General features: G+C 43.3%; 1 protein-coding gene across 1 annotated transcript in view; it reads left to right on the forward strand.

Moving 5' to 3' along the window:
- The window catches only part of LOC120040083 (adhesion G protein-coupled receptor B3-like), a gene marked incomplete at its 5' end in the record, with an annotated part of 140518 nt that extends 127398 nt beyond the window's left edge, over positions 1-13120 (forward strand). The window contains 4 exons of the mRNA XM_038985346.1: positions 4348-4474; positions 7329-7432; positions 9983-10085; positions 13103-13120. Coding sequence (XP_038841274.1) covers positions 4348-4474; positions 7329-7432; positions 9983-10085; positions 13103-13120 — 352 coding nt within the window. The remainder of the gene's footprint in view (positions 1-4347; positions 4475-7328; positions 7433-9982; positions 10086-13102) is intronic.
- Between the last annotated feature and the right edge of the window lie 7963 nt (positions 13121-21083).

A 21083-nucleotide genomic window follows, 5' to 3' on the forward strand; every position in this document is an offset into this window, starting at 1 on the left:
GTGTAACTTGTTACAGTCTATCACCCTTAACGGGCTAATTAACGGGTTAGCTGAGATATAGTGTAACTTGTTAAAGTCTACAACCCATGGAGGGTTAGCTGAGGTGCACCGGGTTGCAGTCTACCACCCATGAAGGGTTATCTGAGGTATAGTCCTAGGCTTTGGACCTGCTCATTAAATTAAGGAAGACCCGCTGAATATAAAGCCAGAATCAGATGGGAGTTTCACTTAAGGTCCTCGCTTCCAGCTGAGGCTCTCACCTCAGCCTCCATGATCAGAGGTAACAGACGTGAACGTAGAACCCTGGAATGGAGTTTCCTCCCTGTAAAGTTTCAACTTTATGGTTTCCACCTCAGCAACGTGTCTTACATTTCCACCTTCATTCCCCTGCACCACATTCACACCCAGCAGCATCCACCAGTCACGAGTTATAGTGAATATTGAAATATAAAACATTATAGTCCCTTACTCTAGGCCTATCTGCTAAATGGTATGTACTGTACGTATGCCATCTGTATAGGTTTACTATGTGCTCTGAAAACAGAAGCAGACTGCTCATCCCCTATCTAAGTGATATACCGCTAACATAACTCCTTCTCCTCCTGCTGCTCCTCTTCTTCCTCCATTTCCTCTCCTCTCGTATGCTCTCTCCTCCTCCTCTCTCCTTCTCCTCCTCCTCCTCTCTCCTTCTCCTCCTCCTCCTCCTCCTCTCTCCTTCTCCTCCTCCTCCTCCTCCTCCTCATCTCTCCTTCTCCTTCTCCTCCTCCTCCTCCTCCTCCTCCTCCTCTCTCCTTCTCCTCCTCCTCTCTTCTTCTCCTCCTCCTCCTCCTCTCTCCTTCTCCTCCTCCTCCTCCTCTCTCCTTCTCCTCCTCCTCCTCTCTCCTTCTCCTCTTCTCATTCACCTCAGACTCATGTTTTGAGGTGAGCGGAAAGACTAATTACATGTCAAAATATCATTGGACGAGCCAAATATAATTAGCACCAGCAGAGTTGTGTCTCCTGGACGTTAAGTACAGGAGAAATGACTTTGGACACACTTAGCCAATTTCTCTCATTTCGGCCATAAGTGGAAGCTGTAAAGCGTGATGACAGTGTCAGCCATCTCAAATGTACTCCTGTGTTAGCTACCTTAAGTGAGGAGACCTTGTGCAATGTTACTGCTAAATACCTGATTAAAAGGATTTGATATCTCTTTGACTGTATCCCAAATGGAACCCTATTCCCTAATAGTGCACTACTTTTGACCACAGCCCTGGTGAAAAGTAGTGAACTACAACGGTTTGTGACTGTGTCCTGTGTCTTGGTTAGTGATTGTTGCGGGACTAGTAGGACTTCCAGGATGTGGAGCAGAAAGATATCAGCTTGAATAATGTTCTCATATAGTATTAGATGAGAACATTCAGTAGTTAATGAATTTCAAGGGGGATAAAACTGGGGCACAGACATTTTCAAAAATGTTTATATGGGCCGTATTTTATTAATTCACAGCTGTAATTGACTCACATTAAAATGAGAGTTGTACTCTTGTATGATGCAATTCCATTATTCAGGGTACATAAAAACCTCCTATACAATCCCCTATACATACATGTAAAACATGGAAATGGTATGTTATTTTACATGTTATAAGCCTTGTAAGACATTATACAGGCGTATACAAGCTTGTAACAAGTTCTAAAGCATTATAGATACAAGTAAAGTGGTACCCAAAGTACATTTCTCTACACCCCTTCAGTGTCTGAGTACACGACTTCGTCCTAAATGCCACCCTATTCCCTATTATAGTGCACATAGGGAATAGGATGCCATTTGGGACACGTGTTCTATCCCTTACAGACCTGACTAGTGTTACCCGGGGCCATGTTAGGAGTCATTTGAGAAAGAGTCATGGACAACCTTGATGTCAGCAAGGATTACCAACACATTCATGATGACCTCGTGCAATATTTCCCCATCTGACTGGTTGATCTATAGGGACAGCAGAGCCATAACATTTGAATTAATTATATTAGTAAAATAATGATGGTTTGACTGTATCACAATAATGTGTGGGTCAGTGCACAGCTATTTGCATACTGTTGGTCATATTATGCAGATGAATCTGCTCCCACTCTCCTACATTAACTGAATCAGTTTACATGAAAGCATTAACTGAATCAGTTTACATTAAAACATTAACTGAATTAGTTTATATTTAAATATTAAATGCATTAGTTTACATTAAACATTACTGAATCAGTTTGCATTAAACATGAACTGAATCAGTTTACAATAAAACATGAACTGCCTTTGAGTCAGTTATGAGTAGGCCTTTCCTCCATAGAGATGACTTGGCAACCTGTTGAGTACATCCTAAATGTCTTCATTGTGAAAAGCTGGTTTTCACATGTACATATATATATTTTAAATGTAACAAATTGCACATCAAACCAGCTCATTTAATTTATCTTCAATATTGGCAATAATACCCGTCCCCCGCCCTCAAGCACGCACTCATCTCTGACTTCTGCATGCAGTGCGCTGGGCTGGTTACAGGCGATGAGTTTGAATACTGGTAGGCTACTTTTGTCTCGCTCTGTTATGGACAGAAAAGGGGGCAATTCGAGTGTTTGTTAGTAAGAGGGGGATGTCACCAGCAGAACAAACTTAAATCATGAAAACAAATAATTGACAGCATAGCTAGCTAGCTAGCTAACCAGCAGATTTACATCATAATTCGCTATGATCAGCTAATAGCCACTCTTTTCCATATTTCACTCATCTGTCTCTAGTTAGTAGCTAAAGTCGTCTCCAGGCTCAAATTGTTTGTTTGACAGCAACGAGATTTGTTAGTAACCTACTACTAGGAATCACTGGCATTAACTTGCTTACAATAACTGAAGAATGTGTTGTAAATAGGCCAATTCTACAGAGACAGTTTGTATATTATGAGACAGTTTGTATATTATGAATTTCGAGTTATGAATATTAATTAAGAAAGTAGATTTTTAGGTGGTTGCCACTTTTTCATTTTGAGCACCTGCCCCCTCAAAGGTCTGCGTGCACTGCCCTGGTGTGTGTGTGTGTGTGTGTGTGTGTGTGTGTGTGTGTGTGTGTGTGTGTGTGTGTGTGTGTGTGTGTGTGTGTGTGTGTGTGTGTGTGTGTGTGTGTGAGTGATTTAATTTACTTGCCTTGTTCCTTTCTCATTAAATAATTGTTGCTGGGTGAATAATTTACTTTTCAGCCTATACATTGAAGGATGTTTATAAAAAGATTGCACACATCTAGGTGTTTTTTCATAAAATAATACAAAAAAATGGTTATTTCACACGGGACAATAACTTATGTACTTATGTGCCAGTTTTTGTCCTTACATTCTTTGTGAAGGTTCGAAGTGAGAGGGAGATTTAGGCTACTGGCAGTAAATAGAAGAAACGTGTTTTCCTCTCCTCTCTATCATGTTACCTGCTATGAGGAGGGGGAGACCGGGAAACGGGCAGCTACCATCCGCGCCGTTTCCGTGGGGTGGAGTACCGTTGGTTATGCAATCCTTTTTCCTGAACGGTTTTGCCTACGTTGAACAATACCAATTCTTGCGTTCGGAAATGTTTTAAATGCCTTGAACAAATGATAAAGAGCGCAACAGATATCATCCTAGGAAAATATCAATCCTAGGAAAATATATCCCTATTTTGTAACCTGTGAGCCAACCTCCCCCATCCGCTGTTGCAGCAGCAGAGAGAAGCGGAGTATCAATCTCAGGCTGTCCACGGTTTCCAGGGTGAAATGTTCCCGTAGGAAGCATAAAACACCCGCTAATTAGAATAGTTGAGGAAAAAATATCAACCGAAAAAGAAAGCGACAGAAGCCTAATAATAATAATAGCCTAAGCCTTGAGAACGGAAGAAAAGAGAACAACAAAATCGTTCCGGAAGATAACCCAGACGCGCTCAATAGGCTATCGCCTAAAGACATACCGGTAAAGATGATAGTTTCTCTAGAAAAACGTAGAAAAATTGATATGTAGCCTAAGGTTTTTGAAAGCAATTGTTGCGTTTAACAGCCTATAGAGGAATTTAATCAATCAGCACCACCCACGTTTGGACAGCTCCCTCCGTCCCCTCCTTTCTCTCCCTCTCTCCCTCTCTCAACCTTTTTTTCTTCTCCCGGTCGAGCTAAATGCTTATTGTAGCCTGGCGAAATTGCGTGTTGATACCACTTCCCTATTCGCATTGAGATTTCCGTTATTAGTTTAAACAGATTCAATGTTACACTATTAAAGGTTTCATCCGTTCAGATTTGTCAAATCCTGGTGAAAGTGAAAGAGCGCTGGAATTAATGAAACGATCGCATCTCTTCTTCTTGCAGGAACGATTCTTGGGGAACCTGGTCGAGTAAAGGATGTAAAACTGTACTAACCGATGCATCCCATACAAAATGCTTATGTGATCGTGTATCTACCTTCGCCATTTTGGCACAGCAACCAAGAGAAATAGTAAGTAGTGGGATTTTTGTTCTATTCATTTATGGATTAATGCAGAGGAGGGTGCTAGAATGTGCCTCATTGCTTTGCTTTGGTTGGAATTTCAATCGATGTGTTTGTTTCGCCATAATCAGGGCTCTTTCTCTTGTTTAGTGTAGCCTATAGGTGAAGGTGAGTCTCTTTTGATGAATCTCAGTCTGGATGTGCTGTCTAGATGATTTTGATAATGCTCTGCATTGGTGAGCTTGACTGGCTTTGGTGTGTGTGTGTGTGTGTGTGTGTGCGTGGTTACACAGGCCAGTGCATGTTGTTGACTGACTTTAGCCTACAGGTTTGGTATTGGCTCTGCTCATCAATTCATATTCGAATATTACATGTATAGATACAAGAGTTCAATGAGAAGTGTCACGTTATGTTACAAAAGATTACCGTCACATAATGAACTAGGTCTAATTAGATTGTTTACCATGTCATATTCCGTTTTTTTTATTTCATATAATAGCTTACATTCCTGTTTGTTACTCATTTGTGTGACAGGTAACAGTGCCAGTGATTTGCAACATTATGTTATAAGAGGAGAATAAAAAAGGATGAGGGATCGGGGCCCTCACGACTGACTGTCACGTGTGAATTCATATCTGTTGCTCAGCAGTTCCACCATTACTCAAATGTTGTGACTGGAATAGAGAAAAGTGTGATCTGTGGGAATGATAGCATTGTGTTCTTCTCTAGCAGCAGTGCACCAGGTTAATGACTCTGATCAGTGCCTTGCCCTGCCCATGTCACAATGACTGGTGGTCTGTGGGAGGGGGCTGGGAAAGATAAGCTATGGTGGCATCCCAAATGGCACCCTATTCCCTATTTAGTGCACTACTTTTGACCACAGACCTATGGGCCCTGGTCAAAAGTAGGTCACTAAATTGGGAATAGGGTGCCATTTGGGACATATCCTTTATCAAGTGGAATCCTGGGATAGGCTAGGTGTTAATTAAGAGGCAGTAACAGTAGATTAAATAAACATGGATGTTATTTGGTTGGCATTGGTAGATTGTCAGCTTTATTACATTAGGAGAGGCTCCTACTCATTGCAATCTTATAAATGACTTCTGTATGTAATTCTAAGCACTATTCTATGGAGCGTGTGTGTAATTCTCAGTGGTGGGAAAAGAACCCAATTGCCATACTTGAGTAAAAGATACCTTAATATAAAATTACTCAAGTAAAAGTGAAAGTCACCCAGTAAAATAATACTTGAGTAAAAGTATGAAAGTATTTGGTTTTAAATATACTTAAGTATCTAAAGTAAAAGTATACATCATTTCAAACTGCTAATATTAAGGAAACAAGATGGCACAGTTTTCTTGTATTTTCAATTTACGTATAGCCAAGGGTACAACATGCAGATCACATTTACAAACAAAGCATTTGTGTTTAGTGATTCCGCCAGATCAGAGGCAGTAGGGCTGACCAGGGCTGTTCTCTTGATAAGTGCGTGAATTGGACCATGTTCCTGTCCTGCTAAGCATTCAAAATGTAACTTGTACTTTTGGGTGTCAGTGAAAATGTATGGAGTAAAAAGTACATTGTTTTCTTTAGGAATGTAGTGAAGTAAAAGTAAAAATAAATAGTAAAGTACAGATACCCCCAAAAACTACTTAAATAGTACTTTAAAGTATTTTTTACTTAAGTACTTTACACCAGTGGTAATTCTATGCTCTATTCTGTGGAGTCTCTATGTAATTCGGTCACATAGCCTCTGATGTGAGGTCTTTTTTAGACCATCCTCAATGTCAATCAGTGAAAATGGTCTCTTTTCTTAATAAGGACTCACTTTTTTCTCTCTTGATTCAATATTCATGAATATCTGATTAACACAGGGAAATATGATTACACTGTAGAGTAGAGATGTATGGGGAATGGGTCGTTTTATTAGGGATTTTATTTTATTTCGAGACGTAGAGTAGACGCTGCAATCACGATCTTGAGATGAATGGTTAGTTAAGAAAGCAACAGATTTTTTAGATTACATTAATCACCAATGCTATCAAACTCAGGATGAATAAAGACTGCAAAGCGCACACACACACACACGCACATGCACACAAACACACTGGCTCCCCTCCTCTCCCCAATCCAGTTTGTATTGGCATTGGTGACACCATTCAATACAGAACATCTCAAAATGGCCGACTTGTTGTGATGTTTTGATTGGTTTGTTAACCAGTTCGATTGGTGGTTTAAGATTTAATAACATCAACTGATTGGTCTATTTTCCAGTCATTAGCTGATCATTTTGTAATTTTTTTGGTACTTTTACCCCTTTATCATGATATCCAATTGGTAGTTAGTCTTGTCCCGTCGCTGCAACTCCCCTACGTACTCATGAGAGGCAAAGAGCCATGCGTCCTCTGAAAAAACACAACCCTGCCAAGGCGCACTGCTTCTTGACACACTGCTCGCTTAACCCGGAAGCCAGCCGCGCCAATGTGTCGGAGAAAACACTGTCCAGCTGGCGACCGAAGTCATCTTGCAGGCGCCCGGCCCGCCACAAGGAGTCACTAGAGCGTGATGGGACAAGGAAATCCCGGCCGGACAAACCTTCCCCTAACCCGGACGATGCTGGGCCAATTGTGCGCCGCCTCATGGGTTTCCCGGCCACGGTTGGCTGTGACACATCCTGGGATCGAACCCGATGCAATGCGATGCAGTGCCTTAGACCGCTGCGCAACTCGGGAGGCCCTGTGGCTGATATTTTAATACCAACCCAAAGCAGCTATAATAAGTGTTTTGATTAGTGTGTCTGAGGCTTTAGCACCAACCCAAAGCAGGTGTAATATCTCCTTCCTTCTGTCTCTGTCTCCTACAGACCATGGAGTACTCAGCGGTGCCCTCTGTGACTTTGATCATTGGCTGTGGTCTATCCTGTCTCGCCTTGATCCTGTTGCTAGTGGTCTATGCTATTCTATGGAGGTGAGTACAATACAACCAGTGATGTATACACTGTAAACACCATGTTGACATGGTGAATATGAATATATGAATATATATTCATATGAATATATGAATTGATGTACACTATATATACAAAAGTATGTGGACTCCCCCTTCAAATTAGTGGATTCGGCTAGTTCAGCCACACCCGTTGCTGACAGGTGTATACTAGATGTACTAGACTATCTATACTAGATATACTAGACTAGATGGCTAGCACACAGCCATGCAATCTCCATAGACACACATTGGCAGTAGAATGGCCTTACTGAAGAGCTCAGTGACTTGCAACGTGGCACCGTCATAGGATGCCACCTTTCCAAGTCAGTTCGTCACATTTCTGCCCTGCTAGAGCTGCCCCAGTCAACTGTAAGTGCTGTTATTGTGAAGTGGAAACGTCTAGGAGCAACAACAGCTCAGACGCAAAGTGGTACGTCTAGGAGCAACAACGGCTCAGCCGCAAAGTGGTAGGCCACACAAGCTCAAAGAATGGGACCGATGAGTGCTGAAGCACGTAGCGCGTAAAAATCTGGAGCAGTGGCAATGCTTTCTCTTGAGTGATGAATCACGCTTCACCATCTGGCAGTCTGACGGACACATCTGGGTTCGGCGGATGCTAGGAGAATGCTTCCTGCCACAATGCATAATGCCAACTGTAAAGTTTGGTGGAGGAGGAATAATGGTCTGGGGCTGTTCTTCATGGTTCGGGCTAGGCCCCTTAGTTCCAGTGAAGGGAAATCTTAACACTACAGCATAAAATTACATTCTAGATGATTCTGTGCTTCCAACTTTGTGGCAACAGTTTGGGGAAGGCCCGTACACAAAGCGAGGTCCATACAGAAATGGTTTGTCGAGATCGGTGTGGAAGAACTTGACTGGCCTGCACAGAGCAAAGTTCCAACATCTAGTGGAATGCCTTCCTATACGAATGGAGGCTGTTATAGCAGCAAAGGAGGGACAAACTACATATTAATGCCCATGATTTTGGAATGAGATGTTGAACGAGCAGGTGTCCACATACTTCTGGTCATGTAGTATATATCCTCGCTATTGTTATTTTATTGTTGCTCTTTTATTTTTTACTTTAGTTTATTTAGTAAATATTTTTCTTAACTCTTATTTTTCGAATTTAAGCATTTGTAAGTAAGCATTTCACGGTAAGGTTGTGACAAATATCATTTGATTTGATTTGTATGTCTATGCAATATGCTAACTGGCCGTATGCATGGCCATAACAGGGAATGATAATACAGCAATAACGAGCTTTTAATAGTAAGCCTGTATGATTCATAGATATCCTTAATATACAGACATAACGAACATACATAACATTGTTTGTGTATTTCTGATTCATATCCGTGTGAGTATCCTACACTATCACATGACTTGGTCACCAAATTGGTGCCAAATATACCTTTGTTTAGGCCTAGTAGTAGTGGCCTAGTAGTAGTGGCCTAGTAGTAGTGGCCTAGTTGTAGTGGCCTAGTAGTAGTGGCCTAATAGTAATGGCCTAGTAGTAGTGGCCTAGTAGTAGTGGCCTAGTAGTAATGGCCTAGTAGTAGTGGCCTAGTTGTAGTGGCCTAGTAGTAGTGGCCTAGTAGTAGTGGCCTAGTAGTAGTGGCCTAGTTGTAGTGGCCTAGTAGTAGTGGCCTAATAGTAATGGCCTAGTTGTAATGGCCTAGTAGTAATGGCCTAGTTGTAGTGGCCTAGTAGTAATGGCCTAGTTGTAGTGGCCTAGTAGTAATGGCCTAATAGTAATGGCCTGGTGGTAATGGCCTAGTAGTAGTGGCCTAATAGTAGTGGCCTAGTTGTAGTGGCCTAGTTGTAGTGGCCTAGTAGTAATGGCCTAATAGTAATGGCCTAGTAGTAATGGCCTAGTAGTAATGGCCTAGTAGTAATGGCCTAGTAGTAGTGGCCTGGTAGTAATGTCCTAGTAGTAATGGCCTAGTAGTAGTGGCCTGGTGGTAATGGCCTAGTAGTAATGGCCTGGTGGTAATGGCCTAGTAGTAGTGGCCTAGTAGTAATGACCTAGTAGTAGTGGCCTAGTAGTAGTGGCCTAATAGTAGTGGCCTAGTAGTAATGGCCTAGTTGTAGTGGCCTAGTAGTAGTGGCCTAATAGTAATGGCCTAGTAGTAATGGCCTAGTAGTAGTGGCCTAATAGTAATGGCCTAGTAGTAGTGGCCTAGTAGTAGTGGCCTAATAGTAGTGGCCTAGTAGTAATGGCCTAGTAGTAGTGGCCTAGTAGTAGTGGCCTAATAGTAGTGGCCTAGTCGTAATGGCCTAGTAGTAGTGGCCTAGTAGTAATGGCCTAGTAGTAGTGGCCTAGTAGTAATGGCCTAGTAGTAGTGGCCTAGTAGTAGTGGCCTAGTAGTAGTGGCCTAGTAGTAGTGGCCTAGTAGTAGTGGCCTAATAGTAATGGCCTGGTGGTAATGTCCTTGTTTTAATGGAAGAATGTTGATTGGTGATTGTTGTGGTGTTATGTTGATTGTCATTTTTTATTTGTTGATCCAGTACTTCCCGTTATTCCAGATATATCCGGTCTGAGCGGTCCATCATCCTAATCAACTTCTGCCTGTCAATCATCTCCTCCAACCTCCTCATCCTGGTTGGACAGACACAGACACACAATGCGGTAAGATTCCATTTTCTACAGCATGCACTTTAACTTCTTTACTCAAACACGCAATGCAGGTTGTGTATATATGTTGTATTGGAAGAGACGAACCCGTACATACAGGCAATTCATGCACTTTAACATGCTTTAATCAACAACAGGCACACTGTGGTACATTAAATGTCCATTTATCTTGTTGGCAAGTGTACAAGCTTTACTCAACCACAGTAACCACTCTACTGATACTCACTGTAGTTTAACCACTCTACTGATACTCACTGTAGTTTAACCACTCTACTGATACTAAGTGCTGTTTAACCACTCTACTGATACTCACTGTAGTTTAACCACTCTACTGATACTCACTGTAGTTTAACCACTCTACTGATACTCACTGCTGTTTAACCACTCTACTGATACTCACTGTAGTTTAACCACTCTGCTGATACTCACTGTAGTTTAACCACTCTACTGATACTCACTGTAGTTTAACCACTATACTGATACTCACTGTAGTTTAACCACTCTACTGATACTCACTGCTGTTTAACCACTCTACTGGTACTCACTGTAGTTTAACCACTCTACTGATACTCACTGTAGTTTAACCACTCTACTGATACTCACTGTAGTTTAACCACTCTACTGGTACTCACTGTAGTTTAACCACTCTACTGGTACTCACTGTAGTTTAACCACTCTACTGATACTCACTGTAGTTTAACCACTCTACTGATACTCACTGTAGTTTAACCACTCTACTGATACTCACTGTAGTTTAACCACTCTACTGATACTCACTGTAGTTTAACCACTCTACTGATACTCACTGTAGTTTAACCACTCTACTGATACTCACTGCTGTTTAACCACTCTACTGATACTCACTGCTGTTTAACCACTCTACTGATACTCACTGTAGTTTAACCACTCTACTGATACTCACTGTAGTTTAACCACTATACTGATACTCACTGTAGTTTAACCACTCTACTGATACTCACTGCTGTTTAACCACTCTACTGATACTCACTGCTGTTTAACCACTCTACTGATACTCACTGCTGTTTAACCACTCTACTGATACTCACTGTAGTTTAACCACTCTACTGATACTCACTGTAGTTTAACCACTCTACTGATACTCACTGTAGTTTAACCACTCTACTGGTACTCACTGTAGTTTAACCACTCTACTGATACTCACTGTAGTTTAACCACTCTACTGATACTCACTGTAGTTTAACCACTCTACTGATACTCACTGTAGTTTAACCACTCTACTGATACTCACTGTAGTTTAACCACTATACTGATACTCACTGCTGTTTAACCATGTTTTTATGTCAACATTGCGAGGTTATTACTGTATGCAACAAAGACTTCCAAATGAATGTTAATGTTTACATTATTAGGCTCCCAAGTGGCGCAGCGGTCTAAGGCACTGCATCTCAGTGCAAGAGTCCCTGGTTTAAATCCAGGCTGTATAACATCTGGCTATGATTAGGAGTCCCATAGGGCGGTGCACAATTGGCCCAGCGTCGTCCGCGTTTGGCCGGGGTAGGCCGTCATTGTAAATAAGAATTGTCCCCCCAAAAAGATTGTATTGGCAGTCAAAAGCTTTGACTTAGATTTCTACCCCCAGATAAACAACAGAAATGCACAAGCTGACAGCAGACTTATTTACAGGCTGATTGATAGGCTGGTCTGTGTGACAGGGTGGCCCACATTAGCCCATTTGGGTCTAAAACTGTGAATTGCATTTTGTTAGTGCCACATTTGACATTATTGATGTATATTTCACAAGGCATATCAATGTTTTAGCCACAAGCCTGGTAAACCATAACAAACACTCTCCCATAGGAACTATTATTACTATCAGAGAGAGCGAAGATTATTCTGCTTCATCATGTCAATGTTTTCCTCTGAAGGAGGAGTTGATATTAAAACAATCAATGAGGTCATAACTATAGGGTGATGGAGAGATTGTTCCGTTCTCTGTCTGTGTATATCTGGAGCTCAGGTTATCCAGTACTGTGTTCACAAGCTATTTATAGGCTGTGTTTCTGCACGTCGTCAAAATATGGCCCCCTTACGGATTCAGGGGATATTTTGACAACTGTGAAGACTGGGTGTTATTCCTTGTCTAGCTGTCTCTCTGTGTTTTCTAATGAGGAGTACTGTAAATATGTTACCTTACCTCTGGTTTCTAATGAGGAGTACTGTAAATATGTTACCCTGCTTCTGGTTTCTAATGAGGAGTACTGTAAATATGTTACCCTACTTCTGGTTTCTAATGAGGAGTACTGTAAATATGTTACCTTACCTCTGTGTTTTCTAAGCAGGAGTACTGTAAATATGTTACCCTACCTCTGTGTTTTCTAATGAGGAGTACTGTAAATATGTTACCTTACCTCTGTGTTTTCTAATGAGGAGTACTGTAAATATGTTACCCTACCTCTGTGTTTTCTAAGCAGGAGTACTGTAAATATGTTACCCGACCTCTGGTTTCTAATGAGGAGTACTGTAAATATGTTACCTTACCTCTGTGTTTTCTAAGCAGGAGTACTGTAAATATGTTACCTTACCTCTGGTTTCTAATGAGGAGTACTGTAAATATGTTACCTACCTCTGTGTTTTCTAATGAGGAGTACTGTACATATGTTACCTACCTCTGTGTTTTCTAATGAGGAGTACTGTAAATATGTTACCTTACCTCTGTGTTTTCTAAGCAGGAGTACTGTAAATATGTTACCCTACCTCTGTGTTTTCTAAGCAGGAGTACTGTAAATATGTTACCTTACCTCTGTGTTTTCTAAGCAGGAGTACTGTAAATATGTTACCTTACCTCTGGTTTCTAATGAGGAGTACTGTAAATATGTTACCTACCTCTGTGTTTTCTAATGAGGAGTACTGTAAATATGTTACCTTACCTCTGTGTTTTCTAAGCAGGAGTACTGTAAATATGTTACCTACCTCTGGTTTCTAATGAGGAGTACTGTAAATATGTTAACAACCTCTGTTGTAATCTCTAGTGGACAGACTACATCTGACCAAATGACTTAGGTTTATGGTTTATGTTCTGAGTCTATGACACCTTCTATGTTTCATGTTAATATATATAAAATATTACATTTAGCAGATGCTTGTATCCAAATCGATTTACAGAACAGTGAGTGTATATGTTTGGAGCGGGAATCGAACTCACCACCCTGGTGTTTCTAGCACTGTGCTTTAACTGAGCCACACAGGAACTAGATCTGTTACAGCCAGATCACTGACAGATCTTGTCTCTTTATCTAAATCCCAGCTCAAAGCTATTGTACTTCAGATGATGGCAGAGTACTGGCTGGTTGCCCCCGTTGTAGGGTTAGATAACTATCTGGACCAGATGCCTAGCACAGTTGTAGGGGCCCTTAGTTAGATACCTACAGTATCTGGACCAGATGCCTAGCACAGTTGTAGGGGCCCTTAGTTAGATACCTACAGTATCTGGACCAGATGCCTAGCGTAGTTGTAGGGGCCCTTAGTTAGATACCTACAGTATCTGGACCAGATGCCTAGCATAGTTGTAGGGGCCCTTAGTTAGATACCTACAGTATCTGGACCAGATGCCTAGCACAGTTGTAGGGGCCCTTAGTTAGATACCTACAGTATCTGGACCAGATGCCTAGCATAGTTGTAGGGGCCCTTAGTTAGATACCTACAGTATCTGGACCAGATGCCTAGCACAGTTGTAGGGGCCCTTAGTTAGATACCTACAGTATCTGGACCAGATGCCTAGCGTAGTTGTAGGGGCCCTTAGTTAGATACCTACAGTATCTGGACCAGATGCCTAGCGTAGTTGTAGGGGCCCTTAGTTAGCTACCCATCAGGACTATCTGCCTAGCATAGTTGTAGGGGCCCTTAGTTAGATACCTACAGTATCTGGACCAGATGCCTAGCACAGTTGTAGGGGCCCTTAGTTAGATACCTACAGTATCTGGACCAGATGCCTAGCACAGTTGTAGGGGCCCTTAGTTAGCTACCCATCAGGACTATCTGCCTAGCATAGTTGTAGGGGCCCTTAGTTAGATACCTACAGTATCTGGACCAGATGCCTAGCACAGTTGTAGGGGCCCTTAGTTATATACCTATCTGGAGATGCCTACAACAGTTGTAGGTGCCCTGAGTTAGCTACCTATCTGGACTAGATGCCTACAACAGTTGTAGGGGCCCTGAGTTAGCTACCTATCTGGACTAGATGCCTACAACAGTTGTAGGGGCCCTGAGTTAGCTACCTATCTGGAGATGCCTACAACAGTTGTAGGGGCCCTGAGTTAGCTACCTATCTGGAGATGCCTACAACAGTTGTAGGGGCCCTGCGTTAGCTACCTATCTGGACTAGATGCCTACAACAGTTGTAGGGGCCCTGAGTTAGCTACCTATCTGGACTAGATGCCTACAACAGTTGTAGGGGCCCTGAGTTAGCTACCTATCTGGAGATGCCTACAACCGTTGTAGGGGCCCTGAGTTAGCTACCTATCTGGAGATGCCTACAACAGTTGTAGGGGCCCTGAGTTAGCTACCTATCAGGACTAGATGACTACAACAGTTGTAGGGGCCCTGAGTTAGCTACCTATCTGGACTAGATGCCTACAACAGTTGTAGGGGCCCTGAGTTAGCTACCTATCTGGAGATGCCTACAACAGTTGTAGGGGCCCTGAGTTAGCTACCTATCTGGACTAGATGCCTACAACAGTTGTAGGGGCCCTGCGTTAGCTATCTATCTGGACTAGATGCCTACAACAGTTGTAGGGGCCCTGAGTTAGCTACCTATCTGGACTAGATGCCTACAACAGTTGTAGGGGCCCTGCGTTAGCTATCTATCTGGACTAGATGCCTACAACAGTTGTAGCTACCTATCTGTTAGCTACCTATCTGGGCTAGATGCCTACAACAGTTGTAGGGGCCCTGAGTTAGCTACCTATCTGGACTAGATGCCTACAACAGTTGTAGGGGCCCTGAGTTAGCTACCTATCTGGAGATGCCTACAACCGTTGTAGGGGCCCTGAATTAGCTACCTATCTGGACCAGATGCCTACAACAGTTGTAGGGGCCCTGAGTTAGCTACCTATCAGGACTAGATGACTACAACAGTTGTAGGGGCCCTGAGTATACCTACAGTATCTGGACCAGATGCCTAGCACAGTTGTAGGGGCCCTTAGTTATATACCTATCTGGAGATGCCTACAACAGTTGTAGGTGCCCTGAGTTAGCTACCTATCTGGACTAGATGCCTACAACAGTTGTAGGGGCCCTGAGTTAGCTACCTATCTGGAGATGCCTACAACCGTTGTAGGGGCCCTGAGTTAGCTACCTATCTGGAGATGCCTACAACAGTTGTAGGGGCCCTGAGTTAGCTACCTATCAGGACTAGATGACTACAACAGTTGTAGGGGCCCTGAGTTAGCTACCTATCTGGACTAGATGCCTACAACAGTTGTAGGGGCCCTGAGTTAGCTACCTATCTGGAGATGCCTACAACAGTTGTAGGGGCCCTGAGTTAGCTACCTATCTGGACTAGATGCCTACAACAGTTGTAGGGGCCCTGCGTTAGCTATCTATCTGGACTAGATGCCTACAACAGTTGTAGGGGCCCTGAGTTAGCTACCTATCTGGACTAGATGCCTACAACAGTTGTAGGGGCCCTGCGTTAGCTATCTATCTGGACTAGATGCCTACAACAGTTGTAGGGGCCCTGAGTTAGCTACCTATCTGGACTAGATGCCTACAACAGTTGTAGGGGCCCTGAGTTAGCTACCTATCAGGACTAGATGACTACAACAGTTGTAGGGGCCCTGAGTTTACCTACAGTATCTGGACCAGATGCCTAGCACAGTTGTAGGGGCCCTTAGTTATATACCTATCTGGAGATGCCTACAACAGTTGTAGGTGCCCTGAGTTAGCTACCTATCTGGACTAGATGCCTACAACAGTTGTAGGGGCCCTGAGTTAGCTACCTATCTGGAGATGCCTACAACAGTTGTAGGGGCCCTGAGTTAGCTACCTATCTGGAGATGCCTACAACAGTTGTAGGGGCCCTGCGTTAGCTACCTATCTGGAGATGCCTACAACAGTTGTAGGGGCCCTGAGTTAGCTACCTATCTGGAGATGCCTACAACAGTTGTAGGGGCCCTGCGTTAGCTACCTATCTGGACTAGATGCCTACAACAGTTGTAGGGGCCCTGAGTTAGCTACCTATCTGGACTAGATGCCTACAACAGTTGTAGGGGCCCTGAGTTAGCTACCTATCTGGAGATGCCTACAACCGTTGTAGGGGCCCTGAGTTAGCTACCTATCTGGAGATGCCTACAACAGTTGTAGGGGCCCTGAGTTAGCTACCTATCAGGACTAGATGACTACAACAGTTGTAGGGGCCCTGAGTTAGCTACCTATCTGGACTAGATGCCTACAACAGTTGTAGGGGCCCTGAGTTAGCTACCTATCTGGACTAGATGCCTACAACAGTTGTAGGGGCCCTGCGTTAGCTATCTATCTGGACTAGATGCCTACAACAGTTGTAGGGGCCCTGAGTTAGCTACCTATCTGGACTAGATGCCTACAACAGTTGTAGGGGCCCTGCGTTAGCTATCTATCAGGACTAGATGCCTACAACAGTTGTAGCTACCTATCTGTTAGCTACCTATCTGGGCTAGATGCCTATCACAGTTGTAGGGGCCCTGAGTTAGCTACCTATCTGGACTAGATGCCTACAACAGTTGTAGGGGCCCTGAGTTAGCTACCTATCTGGAGATGCCTACAACCGTTGTAGGGGCCCTGAGTTAGCTACCTATCTGGAGATGCCTACAACAGTTGTAGGGGCCCTGAGTTAGCTACCTATCAGGACTAGATGACTACAACAGTTGTAGGGGCCCTGAGTATACCTACAGTATCTGGACCAGATGCCTAGCACAGTTGTAGGGGCCCTTAGTTATATACCTATCTGGAGATGCCTACAACAGTTGTAGGTGCCCTGAGTTAGCTACCTATCTGGACTAGATGCCTACAACAGTTGTAGGGGCCCTGAGTTAGCTACCTATCTGGAGATGCCTACAACAGTTGTAGGGGCCCTGAGTTAGCTACCTATCTGGAGATGCCTACAACAGTTGTAGGGGCCCTGCGTTAGCTACCTATCTGGACTAGATGCCTACAACAGTTGTAGGGGCCCTGAGTTAGCTACCTATCTGGACTAGATGCCTACAACAGTTGTAGGGGCCCTGAGTTAGCTACCTATCTGGAGATGCCTACAACCGTTGTAGGGGCCCTGAGTTAGCTACCTATCTGGAGATGCCTACAACAGTTGTAGGGGCCCTGAGTTAGCTACCTATCAGGACTAGATGACTACAACAGTTGTAGGGGCCCTGAGTTAGCTACCTATCTGGACTAGATGCCTACAACAGTTGTAGGGGCCCTGAGTTAGCTACCTATCTGGAGATGCCTACAACAGTTGTAGTGGCCCTGAGTTAGCTACCTATCTGGACTAGATGCCTACAACAGTTGTAGGGGCCCTGCGTTAGCTATCTATCTGGACTAGATGCCTACAACAGTTGTAGGGGCCCTGAGTTAGCTACCTATCTGGACTAGATGCCTACAACAGTTGTAGGGGCCCTGCGTTAGCTATCTATCTGGACTAGATGCCTACAACAGTTGTAGGGGCCCTGAGTTAGCTACCTATCTGGACTAGATGCCTACAACAGTTGTAGGGGCCCTGCGTTAGCTACCTATCTGGAGATGCCTACAACAGTTGTAGGGGCCCTGAGTTAGCTACCTATCTGGACTAGATGCCTACAACAGTTGTAGGGGCCCTGCGTTAGCTACCTATCTGGAGATGCCTACAGCAGTTGTAGGGGCCCTGCGTTAGCTACCTATCTGGAGATGCCTAGCATCCAGTACTCATATGGGCATTCAGGAATATATGTAATTTTCTCCCAGATCTAAAATAGATTCTTCAGTGTTTAGTTTTGTTGGAAGGAGATGGTGGTTGTTTGGAATGAAGCCTCAGTTTTAGGCCTCTGTCTCTGTCTACAAAATGTCTGAGCTGCAAACTCACGGCTTTATTGATTGGAGAGGTGTGAGAAATAGGGTTTAGCGATAATGATGACGCTGATGATCACTCCATAATGGAATGGATGATGTCTAGAGATGAGAGCCAGACTACAGTATAGATTGTGAAAAAGAGCATCGTGGGACTAAAAACAACTAAAAAACAAGATAACTAATGTAAAATATAGTGTCTTGAATACGCTGGAAGTACTGTAATAGCCTAAGTGTTGTTGTCCATTAGTTTACTCCAATTAGAGGAGGGGTGGTAGGGTTAGGGGAAAATAATACAGCAAAATATATAAAATTGTATACAGTATATATATTTAAAATTATATATATATATTTATAAAAAAGAGGATTGGAAATGATGCAGACAATTACACTGATAGAAGCCACAATCTATTTGCAATATTAAAGCTGATCCACCCCCTAAAAAAATGGCACCCTATTCCCTTTATAGTAACGCACACATTTTTAGTATATAGACGAGGTGTTGTTTCTAAGTCAGACAGCATGCGTTTCAGCACACCTTTTTACCCTTGCTGCAGTTTCATCCAATATGATACCTTTTTACCTTGAACCTTTTCATCCCAGATGGTAAACTCAGACTCTGCTTCGTTGGCATGGAGACCATGAAAAGGATCTTGCATCCCAATTAAGGGAGAAGGACCATAAAGAAGATTAAAAATGCATCCCAAATGGCACCCTATTCCCTATATAGTGCACTACTTTGACAAGTGCTCAAAGGGCTCTGGTCTAAAGTAGTGCACTATTAGAGAATAGGATGCCATTTGGGACTCCCTCTAAATAATGGCCACAGAAAGGACAATCAAATTACTCCCCAATGAAATAACGATGTTGTTTCTACGGCTATAGATTCAGGGGAATGACGCAGCAATCATTAATGAGGGGCCATAGGATAGCCGTGTGTGTGTGTGTGTGTGTGTGTGTGTGTGTGTGTGTGTGTGTGTGTGTGTGTGTGTGTGTGTGTGTGTGTGTGTGTGTGTGTGTGTGTGTGTGTGTGTGTGTGTGTGTGTGTGTGTGTGTGTGTGTGTGTGTAGCCTTTAAGAGCTCCTAGACAAGGATATGTAGGATGCAGCAACAGAGGGTTATTCCACACAATGCCTGTATCACAAATGACACAATGTACCCTTCATAGTGCACAAAAGTGATGCACTAAATAGGGAAAAGGGTGCCATTTGTGAAGCACACTAGGAGACATGATGCAGGGTTCTTTCAAACTCCCTAATGAAGTTATGGAAGCACCCTCCCTGGAAGTAACCACTCACATTGATGTATTTGTATTTAGTATGGATCCCCATTAGTTCCTGCCAAGGCAGTGGCTACTCTTCCTGGCGTTTATTATGGATCCCTATTAGTTACTGCCAAGGCAGCGGCTACTCTTCCTGGGGTTTATTATGGATCCCTATTAGTTCCTGCCAAGGCAGCAGCTACTCTTCCTGGGGTTTATTATGGATCCCTATTAGTTCCTGCCAAGGCAGCAGCTACTCTTCCTGGGGTTTATTATGGATCCCTATTAGTTCCTGCCAAGGCAGCGGCTACTCTTCCTGGGGTTTATTATGGATCCCTATTAGTTCCTGCCAAGGCAGCAGCTACTCTTCCTGGGGTTTATTATGGATCCCCATTAGTTACTGCCAAGGCAGCAGCTACTCTTCCTGGGGTTTATTATGGATCCCCATTAGTTCCTGCCAAGGCAGCAGCTACTCTTCCTGGGGTTTATTATGGATCCCCATTAGTTCCTGCCAAGGCAGCAGCTACTCTTCCTGGGGTTTATTATGGATCCCCATTAGTTCCTGCCAAGGCAGCAGCTACTCTTCCTGGGGTTTATTATGGATCCCCATTAGTTACTGCGAAGGCAGCAGCTACTCTTCCTGGGGTTTATTATGGATCCCCATTAGTTCCTGCCAAGGCAGCAGCTACTCTTCCTGGGGTTTATTATGGATCCCCATTAGTTACTGCGAAGGCAGTGGCTACTCTTCCTGGGGTTTATTATGGATCCCCATTAGTTCCTGCCAAGGCAGCAGCTACTCTTCCTGGGGTTTATTATGGATCCCTATTAGTTCCTGCCAAGGCAGCGGCTACTCTTCCTTGGAACCAGCTAAATTAAGGCAATTATATACAATTAAAACATTTCTCAACAGATGTCCTTCAGGCCGCTACCACATACAATCCATGTGTATGTATGTTATTATGTGTGTCTATGCACAGACCCCACTGTTCCATAAGGTGTATTTTTATCTGTTACTAGATGTGGAATAGAGTTCCATGTAGTCATGGCTCTATGTAGTACTGTGCACCTCCCATAGTCTGTTCAGGACTTAGGGACTGTGAAGAGACCTCTGGTGGCATATGCATGGGTGTCTGGTGTCATTTTCATACTGGTCCCCCTTGGGAATCGAACCCACAACCATTGCAAACACCACACTCTACCAACTGAGCTACACGGGACTGCTCACAATTACAAGTAGTGATAAAGTCCCTCTCTCCTCAACTTTGAGCCAGGAGAGATTGACATGCATATTATTAATGTTAGCTCTCTGTGTACATTTACACAACTGGACAGTAGTTCTGGGCCAATTGTAATTTTCCTATTTCCCTTGTTGGGTTCTGACCACATGACTGGACAGTAATCCAGGTGCGACAAAACTAGGGCCTGTAGGACTTGCCTTGTTGATAGTGTTGTTAAGAAGGCAGAGCAGCGCTTTATTATGGACAGACCTCTCCCCATCTTAGTTACTGTTGTATCAATATGTTTTGACCATGACAGTTTACAATCCAGGGTTACTCCAAGCAGTTTAATTTCCTCAACTTGCTCAATTTCCACGTTAGTTCATTGAAAGATTTAGTTGACGTTTAGGAAATGATTAGTCCCAAGTACAATGCTTTTAGTTTTGGAAATATTTAGGACTA

This window comes from Salvelinus namaycush, unplaced genomic scaffold (assembly GCF_016432855.1).
Source record: "Salvelinus namaycush isolate Seneca unplaced genomic scaffold, SaNama_1.0 Scaffold321, whole genome shotgun sequence".
NCBI lineage: Eukaryota > Metazoa > Chordata > Actinopteri > Salmoniformes > Salmonidae > Salvelinus > Salvelinus namaycush.